This window comes from Salvelinus namaycush, chromosome 26 (genome assembly GCF_016432855.1).
Source record: "Salvelinus namaycush isolate Seneca chromosome 26, SaNama_1.0, whole genome shotgun sequence".
Lineage (NCBI taxonomy): Eukaryota > Metazoa > Chordata > Actinopteri > Salmoniformes > Salmonidae > Salvelinus > Salvelinus namaycush.
In genome coordinates, this window is record NC_052332.1 from 38903813 (window position 1) to 38915429 (window position 11617).

The 11617-nt window shown below is 45.5% G+C and overlaps 1 protein-coding gene across 1 annotated transcript; it reads right to left on the bottom strand.

Moving 5' to 3' along the window:
• Window positions 1–3695: 3695 nt before the first annotated feature.
• LOC120021799 (NEDD4-binding protein 2-like 1) lies at window positions 3696–6609 on the bottom strand. Its single transcript, XM_038965651.1, has 5 exons — window positions 6489–6609; window positions 5075–5202; window positions 4857–4945; window positions 4244–4332; window positions 3696–4057 (listed from the first exon to the last, which is right to left on the bottom strand). Exons 1-5 carry the CDS (start codon window positions 6575–6577, stop codon window positions 3913–3915), a joined length of 540 nt encoding a protein of 179 aa, XP_038821579.1. The 5' UTR covers window positions 6578–6609; the 3' UTR covers window positions 3696–3912.
• Window positions 6610–11617: the final 5008 nt, after the last annotated feature.

Here is an 11617-nt window from a genome sequence, read left to right on the forward strand (position 1 = left end):
CTTAACTAAATCTTGTAATAAATAATGTGGAAATTGAGCAAGTTGAGGGGACTGAACAGGATTGTAAACTGTCATGGTAAAAACATAATGATACACAATGATACAAAAGTAGCTTAGATGGGAGGGAAGTCTGTCCATAATTAAGCCCTTCTCTACCTTCTTAACAGCACTGTCAACAAGGCAGGTCCTACAGGTCCTGGTTTTGTCGCACCTTGACTACTGTTCAGTCGTGTGGTCAGGCGCCACAAAAAATAACTTAGGAAAATTACAATTATCTCCGAACAGGGCAGCATGGCTGAATACTATACCATGCCATACTATACCATGCCATACTTTACCATAACATACTATACTATACCATAACATACTATAGCATACTATACTATACCATAACATACTATACCATACTATACTATACCATAACATACCATACCATGCCACAAAGAGGGACTTAGGAAAATTGCAATTGTCTCACAACAGGGAAGCACGATTGGCCCTTGGATGTACACAGAGAGCTAACATTAATAATATGCATGTCAATCTCTCCTGGCTCAAAGTGGAGGAGAGATTGACTTCATCTCTACTTGTATAGATTGGCGCCGGAGGTGATGGCTGCCGTTTTATGGGCTCCTAACCGACTGAGATATTTTGTTTGTTTTTTCACATTGTTTGTAACTCATTTTGTACATAATGTTGCTGCTACTGTCTCTTTTTCCCGAAAAGAGCTTCTGGACATCAGAACAGCGATTACTCACCTCGAACTGGACAAAGATTTTTCTTTAATGTGTCCGACGCAAAGGATATAATGCTTTGTTCAAGACAAGGCCCAAATCCCCATCATCAGCGTGAAGAAAATACGGAGGAAAAGGGGGAGGAGGGCGGGGCCTTGTAAGAATTTTCAGACGAGTAGGTAAACCACCTCTTCCTCCATATTATTGGCCAACGTGCAATCATTGGAAAACAAACTGAACAAACTATGATTAAGACGATCCTGCCAAAGGGACATTAAAAACTGTAATATCTTATGTTTCACCGAGACGTGGCTGAATGACGACACGGATAATATAGAGCTGGATGGCTTCTCTGTGTATCGGCAGGACAGAGCAGCTACATCTGGTAAGACGAGGGGTGGGGGTGTGTCTATTTGTCAAAAGCCGCTTGTGTGCAATGTTTAATATTAAAGAAGTCTTGAGGTATTGCTCGCCTGAGGTTGAACACCCCATGATAAGCTGTAGACCACACTATCTACCAAGAGAGTTGTCACCTTTATTATTCTTACACGGAAACCAAACCGGCTGCGCGAGTGAGCCATCGTTCGCCATCGTGCATACATTTATTTTGTCCCCCTACAGCAAACGCGATCAGGCCTCTTTAGTGTCCTAAGTTTTCTTAACTGTGACCTTAATTGCCTACCATCTGTTAGCTGTTAGTGTCTTAATGACCGTTTCACAGGTGCATGTTCAATAATTGTTTTTGGTTCATTGAACAAGCAGGGGAAACAGTGTTTAAACCCTTTACAATGAAGATCTGTGAAGTATTTGTATTTTTACGAATTATCTTTGAAAGACAGTGTCCTGAAAAGAGGGCATTTCTATTTTTGCTGAGTTTAGTATGATGGATGCTGAAAGCTCCCCCCCACACCGGAGCCAGCACGGAGGGAGGGGAGGCCACAGCCTTGAGGTCGTGGACAAGGTACTCCATCACCCCACCGGTCATCTTCTCCTCCTCTCCCTCCCAGAAGGGTCCAGATGTGGAGTCTGGAGAATGTATGTGACTGCCTGGGAGGCATGTCTTATGGCCATTTTAGAGGCCATGATTATCCATGGGTCACATCCATGGGTCGCACGTCTTTTCAGTTCGCTGCAGCTAGTGACTGGAACGGGATGCAACAAACACTCAAACTGGACAGTTTTATCTCCATCTCTTCATTCAAAGACTCAATCATGGACACTCTCTTACTGACAGTTGTGGCTGCTTTGTGTGATGTATTGTTGTCTCTACCTTCTTGCCCTGTGTGCTGTTGTCTGTGCCCAATAATGTTGAGCTACCATGTTTTGTGCTGCTACCATGTTCTGTTGTTACCATGTTGTTGTCAAGTTGTGTTGCTACCTGCTGTGTCATGTGTTTCTGCCATGCTATGTTGTTGTCTTAGGTCTCTCTTTATGTAGTGTTGTGTTGTCTCTCTTGTCGTGATGTGTGTTTTGTCCTATATTTATATTGTATTTATTTTTATCTTTAATCCCAGCCCCTGTCCCTGCAGGAGGCCTTTTGCCTTTTGGTAGGCCGTCATTGTAAATAAGAATTTGTTCTTAACTGACTTGCCTAGAAGGGTAAATAAAGGATAAATAAAAAATGTAATAAATAATTAAAGTGGCAATTACAAACTTGAGGAGAATTTTTAAACGTTGAATACACACGTTTTCATTTTCTGCCGTGAAGGAAAATTCTCAGCAAAAAAAGACAAAGTGTGTGGATTCATGAAGAAGATGAAGGAAATGTGAAGATGGGGATAGAACCTGTTTCCAGCGGCTTGACACCTACCTTTCTACAGGTGACGTTGACAGAGATCATGTGGTGCAAATAATAAGTTCACATTAATCCAATCTCAACCGTGAGTTCAACTCCTACTTCCCTGACACTGAAAACAATTCTGCCCATCTTGACTGGGTGCGTAAATCTTTAATGACTGACAGTAGCAACAACAACATTCCTACCAGACTACAAGGTAATATTATGTATGTGTCCTCAGACTGTGGGCTGAAGATGAGGCGCTCAGAGACAAGTTACAAAGATCTGGTGTGATTTCTCCATGCCACTTTCTGGTCGTTCACATTTACAAAAACGTTGTAATAACCGTTACTATACCTTTCCTGACACTATTGTGTCGTCGAGAACTCCAATTTCCGTACAGTCAATTACAGTTCACATAACAGTTAGCTACTGACCCAAACATGGAAATGTAAACTAGGACCCAACTCCCCTAGGAAACCAGGGGACTCTCCTCTCGTGTCTGGCGTTGCACCGGCGAGTCATTATATGTTAGTGAGTGACCATCTTAGACAGCAGAACATACTGAAGGCACAAACAGAGCATTGTAGATGCAAACGTATGGAAAAGGGGGGGAACATTATTTTTTTTGTTTAAAGATCAGAAACGTAAGAACTCACTTTAGATTAATAGGTGTATTTCTACAGAGTTGTTGTGTGTAAAAGCACAGCCCCGTTTTCTGTCCTGTATAATGTTGTCATCATTATTAAAAAGAAACCGGGGTGTTTGGAAAAAGCCATGGGATGGTTTTTCAATACCGTCAATACCTTTAAAACTATTACTTAGAAGTTTTTACAATACATTTGAATATGTGTATATTTTTAAGTACTGTACAGGCTACTGTAGCCTGGTCCCAGATCAGTTTGTGCTCTTGCCAACTCCTATAGTTCTATGGCCACGCCGATGACAATAGCAGTTGGCGAGACAGCAACAGACATTTTGGTCATTTAGCAGACGCGACATAGAGTCAGTGCAAGAATGACAAGTACAATTTTGGTATTTTATTAGGATCCCCACTCTTCCTGGGGTCCACATAAAACATGAAACACAATACAGAATGACATAATACAGAACTTCATTAGACAAGAACAGCTCAAGGACAGAACTACATACATTTTTAAAAAGTCACACGTGGCCTACATATCAATGCATACACACAAACTATCCAGGTCAAATAGGGGAGAGGCATTGTACCGTGAGGTGTTGCTTTATCTGTCTTTTGAAACCAGGTTTGCTGTTTATTTGAGCAACATGAGATTGAAGTTCCATACAATAAGGGCTCTATATAATACTGTACGTTTTTAAAAATTTGTTCTGGATTTTGGGGAATTTGGGGGGGGGGGGGGGGGGGCCAGCATGTCTTCATCACTGGACGTTCCATTCTTCTTCGCATTGCTCCCAGCGGTTTATGGAGTAGCTGTCGTTAAGTACATGCCAGATGTTGTAAGCGTCTTCCCAGCGAGCCTCAAAGGACCTGAACTTACGCTTGGGGATCTTATGCCTACAACAGCTATAGGAGGATAACGCAGCTTTTTTATCATTGAATTGATAACCAATGTATAATTTATAGATAAGTAATAACAATCTATTGACGGCTGTAAAACTGGTAAACAAGTATACAATCCTACCCCCAACGCACATTTACTGTGTGTACACTGTGAGAATGTAGGCTGTTAATGAAGAGGTTGTTTCTGACCTGTACAGCTTGTTGATGGAGATATAGTTCTGAGGATAGCCTTTAGGCAGCTCCATCATAGTGATGTAATATTCACCCTGTCGCATCCCCTGTGAGAAAGAATACTTTATTATGACATGAATCTGTTTAATTGGTCCGTCTGTCTGTCAGAAGACCAATTGGGATATTAATAACATTGTAAAAAGTAGTAGAAAGTGTCAGATTATCAACAACATGTCTAACCAAGAGGAAACTATCTGACTCCGCCTCTAGCACCACCTAGTAGGAAGTCATCTTGAAAAACCAGCTTCAACCAGTCTTGTAGTTAGTCAGATGCCGTTTAGGTTCTCAAGTACAAAGGATGTGACAATGACTAGAAAATAAGTGGAGCGTTACAAAAATAACATTGAAATGTCTCTGCAATGCCTGGTAGCTGGGACTAACTAAACTAGAACTCATACGCATATCAAACACACACACACACACACACACACACACACACACACACACACACACACACACACACACACACACACACACACACACACACGCACACACACACACACACACACACACACACACACACACACACACACACACACACACACACACACACACACACACAGGTCCTCACCATGTGGATATAGGGCCACATCTCCCAAAGAGAAATGTTTGTGTTGTCAACGATGATCAGATCCACACCTCTGTTCAAGGCTTTAAAAACTGTCAAAACAAGCCAGAGTACCAGTACTTTAATGTTGAACAAACTATGTGTGTGTAATGACATTATGAGCAGATTGTTTCTGCTTTTGCCCCCAGCCACCCAAAAGGCTTACACCACCCAATACACACCATCCTCTCTATTCTGCTGATGGTTGCGTTGAAAGTTTCCTTTGGTGTAGTTGGTACTTTCATGGTACCTGTCAGTGGAGAAAATTTCTGCTTCCAGTCCAAGTCTTGCATATTCATCACAGAGGTCTCTGGAAAACAGAAGGAAATCATATCATTAGATATTTATATATTTCAAATAAAGTGTTTCAGTCTATTCAAAATTACAACCATCCTGGTTAAATGTGCCTTGAATTCTAAATAAATCACTGACAGTGTCACCAGCAAAGCATCCCCCCCCCCCCCCCCCCCATCACACCTCCTCCTCCATGCTTCAGGGTGGGAACCACACATGCAGAGATCATCCGTTCATCTACTCTGTATCTTACAAAGACACGGCGGTTGGAACCCAAAATCGCAAATTTGGACTCAGACCAAAGGACAGATTTCCATTGCTCGTGTTTCTTGGCTCAGGAAAGTCTCTTCTTATTATTGCTGTCCTTTAGTAGTGGTTTCTTTGCAGCAATTCGATCATGAAGGCCTGATTCACGCAGTCTCCTCTGAACAGTTGATGTTGAGATGTGTCTGTTACTTGAACTCCGTGAAGCATTTATTTGGACTGCAATCTGAGACTGGTAACTCTAAAGAACTTATCCTCTGCAGCAGAGGTAACTCTGGGTCTTCCTTTCCTGTGGCGGTCCTCAGGAGAGCCAGTTTTATCACAGCGCTTGATGGTTTTTGCGACTGCACTTGAAGAACATTTTCCAGATTGACTGACCTTCATGTCAGACAGATGGACTGTCTTTTCTCTTTGCTTATTTGAGCTGTTCTTGCCATAATATGGACTTGGTCTTTTACCAAATAGGGCAATATTTTGTATACCACCCTTACCTTGTCACAACACAACTGATTTGCTCAAACGCATCACGAAGGAAAGAAATTCCACAGTTAACAAGACACACCTGTTAGTTTAAATGCATTCCAGGTGACTACCTCATTAAGCTGGTTGAGAGAATTCCAAGAGTGTGCAAAGCTGTCATCAAGGCAAAGGGTGGCTACTCAAATATTAAATATATTCAGATTTGTTTAACTCTTGTTTGGTTATTACATGATTCCATGTATTATCTCATAGTTTTGATGTGTTCACTATTATTCTACAATGTAGAAAAGAGTAGAAATAAAGAAAAACCTCAGGAATGAGTAGGTGTGTCCAAACCTTTGACTGGAACTGTATATTTACAACAAAATGTATAAGGGGGATTGGAAATGATGCAGACAATTACATTGATAGAAGCCACAATCTTCAATATGAGCAATATTAAAAAAGTGTTTAGGTGATACTTCAGGAAATGAACCCACGATCTCAAAACAATACATATTTTGACAAAAAAGACTTGGGATAAGGCAGGCTCCCAAAAGTTTGGATTGATTAGCTTACTTTGCCCTCGTTGTCTTTCCAACTCCTGGCAAACCTCGAAGGATGATCAGTTTCTTCCTGCGTTGACTTTGTCTTCTCCCTCTCACCATTTCTCTTTTACTTCAGACTGCTTCACCACCAACTACAGTACACAGCACAACGGCAGCTGTACTCTGTTTACAAGACACGCCCTCCCACCCAAGAACTGAAACCGACACAATAAGTGAAACCAAACCCACATAACCGTTATGGATTTAAATCAGTCTAATGTCGATGCTGATTACCCGCAAGTAAATATTGTATAGCCCTGTCCGTATTTCGTAAGATTAGGTGCCATAAAATAGCTACTTGTCACTTTTATCAAATGATTTCAGACCAGTGAAGATTAAGGAAAGGAAACAGAAGGAGGGGAAGTTTCTTTAGACTAATGAAATATTGCCATAGTTCACTAGTGATGGGCCTTCCGATTATTTCGGTGAGCCGGCTCATTTGGCTTCGTTCACGTAAAAGAGCCGGCTCATTTGGCTCCCAAACGGCTCTTCGTTCAAAATTCTTAAAAATAGACATAGAACCATGACAAATTGCAAATCTCCCATGTAAATCCCAAATAGGTAGGCTACCAGTATGTCATAGTGAAATGCGCATTCAAATACATTTTTACCTGGTAAAATTATTAGATGGCCTGTAAAACAATGTCTTGATGTTTTTACTCACTGAAACAAATTTGCGTGGACCAGATTATTTGTGGTTGTTTCTGCAGTGAGGACACACCACTCTTTAGATAATGATTTGTTTTACATATCTACAGAAAAACCTTGTTTTGAGATCAAAAACCAAAAGAAATGGAGGAAATTATTCAAGAAAGATCCAGTGTAATATTGTAGCGATCTGTGTGTAGCTGGTGCAGAGGAGTCAGGCGCTGGACAGCAGAGATGAGTAACATAAAAACTTTACTCAATATTCTAATTTACATGTGGTAAATACCAAGCCCACAATAAACGGACCGACGTACATCAAACAATCACTCACAACAACCATGGGGGAAACAGAGGGTTAAATAAAGAACATGTAATTGGGGAATTGAAACCAGGTGTGTAAAATAAAGACAAAACAAATGGAACATGAAAAGTGGATCGGCGATGGCTAGAAAGCTGGTGACGTCGACTGCCGAGCGACGCCCGGAGGACGAGGCGCAGGGCGATCCGGATGGAGACAGTGGAAATACTGCAGCAATGAAGGGTCCAAAACGTCCTCCACCGGCACCCAGCATCTCTCCTCCGGACCGTACCCCTCCCACTCCACGAGGTACTGAAGGCCCCTCGCCCGACGCCTCGAGTCCAGTATGGCTCGAACAGCATACGCCGGGGCCCCCTCGATGTCCAGAGGGGGCGGAGGAACCTCCCGCACCTCAGACTCCTGGAGTGGATCAGCCACCACCGGCCTGAGGAGAGACACATGGAACGAGGGGTTAATAAGGTAATCGGGGGGAAGCTGTAACCTGTAGCAAAACTCGTTCAGTCTCCTCAGGACTTTGAATGGCCCCACAAACCGCGGGCCCAGCTTCCGGCAGGGCAGGAGGAGGGGCAGGTTTCGGTTCGAGAGCCAGACCCGGTCCCCCGGTGCGAACACCGGGGCCTCACTGCGGTGGCGGTCGGCGCTCGCCTTCTGACGCCTCACGGCCCGTTGTAGGTGCACATGAGCGGCGTCCCAGGTCTCCTCCGAGCGCTTAAACCATTCGTCCACCGCAGGAGCTTCGATCTGGCTCTGATACCACGGTGCCAGAACCGGCTGATACCCCAGTACACACTGGAAGGGGAGAGGTTAGTAGAGGAGTGGCGGAGTGAATTTTGGGCCATCTCTGCCCAGGGGATGAACGCCGCCCACTCCCCCGGCCTGGCAATACGACCGCAGAAACCTACCCATATGTCAGGACCCGGTGCGAGAAACAGTCACTAATAATCGTCAGAACCCAGAAGATGAGGCAGACACAGCAGTACTAGAGATGGTGGTTTAATTAAAGAATAAAATCTTCAGGCAAAGAATCTAAATCCACAATGTCCAAACATAAAGCCAAGAAGCACAAAATGGATATCCTCCAAAATACAAAGAAAACTCCACAAAGTGGTAAAAACAGCAGGGAAAAAACAAACCTCAAAAGACTACTCAAAAATACACAAGAACTAAACCAGAGAACCTCTGGAAAATCCAATAGGAGAATCATATGTTGAGAACAAGGCTTGGGCTGGGGCTGGGTGCTAACATACAAACACTGAGCAAGGAACTGAGGAACACACAGGGTTTAAATACTAACAAGGGAACGACACAGGTGCAAACAATAATTAGAGCAAGGAAAAACAAAAAGGTACAAAAAAGGTGCAATGGGGACATCTAGTGACCAAAACCTGAACAGTCCTGGCCAAAACCTGACAGAATCCCCCTCCTAGGAACGGCTCCTGACGTTCCTACCAGCCTTCTCAGGGTGGAGGGTCCTGAACTGACGAATGAGGTCAGGGTCCAGTATGTCCTTGGCAGGAACCCAGGAGCGCTCCTCGGGACCGTAGCCTTCCCAGTCCACCAGATACTGCCAGGACCGCTGCACCCGGCGGGAATCCAGTATCCGGTGGACGGTATAAGCCGACTGGCCACCGATGACACGGGGCGGAGGGGGAGGTCTGCCTGCCGGGATAAGGGGAGAAAAAACAACAGGTTTTAATAAAGAAATGTGAAATGTTGGATTGATCTTAAGGGATCTGGGTAAGTGCAGGCGAAAAGTAACGGGATTGACTCTCCTGGCAATCTTAAAGGGACCGATGAATCTCTGGGACAGCTTGCGAGACTCCACCCGTAGCGGTAAGTTCTTTGTTGAGAGCCATACTCTCTGGCCGGGGTACAGGGTAGGACCGGGACGGCGACGTCTGTTGGCTTGTCGTTGGTACTGCTGTGAGGAACGCAGAAGATTAAGACGTGCCTTCTTCCACGTTAGCCGACAGCGTCTGATGAACCTTGAGGCTGAAGGCACTCTGACTTCTGCCTCCTGGTCCGGGAACAATAGAGGAGCATAGCCAAACTGACACTCATGCGGGGATATACCAGTGGAGGAGGAGCACAAGGTGTTGTGCGCGTACTCGGCCCAAACAATGAAGGATGACCATGTGGACGGGTTGTTGGAAACCATACATCTGAGGGTGGTTTCCAGCTCCTGATTCATCCTCTCAGTTTGGCCGTTGGACTCTGGATGGTACCCTGAAGATAAACTGGCCGTGGCCCCTATGAGTTGGCAGAAGGCCTTCCAAAACCTTGAGGCGAACTGGGGACCTCTGTCGGAAACCATATCTTGCGGAATGCCAAAGACTCGGAACACATGGTTAATCACCAACTCAGCTGTTTCCTTGGCAGAAGGTAATTTGGTCAAGGGAACAAACCTGGCCGCCTTAGAAAACCTGTCGATGATGACTAGGATCGTAGTATTACCATGGGACGGAGGAAGGCCAGTAATAAAGTCCAACGAGATATGGGACCAGGGTCGGTGGGGAATAGATAAAGGGTGAAGGAGTCCTTGAGGGCGGAGGTGAGAAGATTTGCCCTGGCAGCACACGGAACAGGCCTTGACGAAAGTAGCAACGTCTTCTTTTATGGTGGGCCACCAGAACTTACGCTGGATGAACTCCAAGGTGCGACCTACGCCCGGGTGACAGGTGAGGCGAGAGGAGTGCCCCCACAGAAGGACTTGGGACCTTGCTGCCTTGGGAACAAACAACCGATTGGCAGGACCTCCTCCAGGGCCCGGTTCGATGGCTTGAGCTTGTTTCACGGTATCCTCCACTTGCCACGAGATCGGAGCCACGATCTTAGCGGCAGGAAGGACAGTCATGTCAGTATCTTCTCGAATGGCAGGAGAGTAGATTCGTGACAAGGCGTCCGGTTTGAGATTCTTCGACCCGGGTCTATAGGTGAGGATAAACTGAAATCGGCTGAAGAAAAGAGACCATCGAGCTTGTCTGGAGTTCAACCGCTTCGCCTGCTGGATATACTCCAGATTTTTGTGGTCCGTAAGCACTTGAAACGGTTGAGAAGCCCCCTCGAGCCAGTGTCTCCATTCCTTCAATGCCATCTTAACCGCTAGGAGTTCACGATCCCCCACATCGTAATTCCTCTCGGCCGGGGTAAGCCGGTGAGAGAAGAAGGCGCAAGGATGAAGCTTCTTGTCTTCACCCCTCTGAGACAGGACAGCTCCAACACCAACCTCTGATGCGTCTACCTCCACCACAAAAGGTTCATCCGCCGTTGGTAGTGTCAGGATGGGAGCAGAGAGGATGCGCTGCTTGAGTCCTTGGAAGGCCGTCTCAGCTTCTCTTCCCCACAGAAACCTTGTGTTGCCACCCTTGGTTACAGCTGAGAGAGGGGCTGCCACCGAGCTGAAGTTCTTGATGAACTTGCGGTAAAAGTTGGTGAAGCCCAGGAAACGCTGAACTTCCTTAACGGACTTGGGGGTGGGCCAATCCGCTACCGCCCCTACCTTCTTGGGGTCCATCTGGACTCGACCGGGTTCTACTATAAATCCCAGGAATTGTACTCGAGAGGAATGGAATTCACACTTTTCCGGCTTAACGTACAAATGGCTGTCTAGGAGGCGTTTGAGCACTTGTCTGACATGCTTAGTGTGTTCTTGAAGGGAGCTCGAAAAGATGAGGATGTCATCCAAGTAAACAAACACGAAGATGTTAAGCATATCCCTAAGCACATCGTTTATGAGCGCTTGGAACACAGCCGGGGCGTTGGTCAGGCCGAAGGGCATCACCGAGTATTCGTAGTGACCAGTAGGCGTGTTGAAAGCGGTCTTCCACTCGTCCCCGGGTTTGATCCGCACAAGATGGTATGCGTTCCGCAGGTCAAGCTTAGTGAAGACAACTGCTTCCTGGAGCAGCTCAAAGGCTGTGGCCATAAGGGGTAGCGGGTAGCGGTTACGGACGGTTATGGCATTGAGTCCCCGGTAGTCGATGCAAGGTCGTAATCCACCGTCTTTCTTGGCCACAAAGAAAAACCCTGCTCCCGCCGGCGAGGTAGATGGACGCATGAGGCCTGCTGCCAGAGCGTCCTTGATGTAGGTATCCATAGCAGCTCGTTCGGGAGGAGAAAGGGAAAAGATCCGA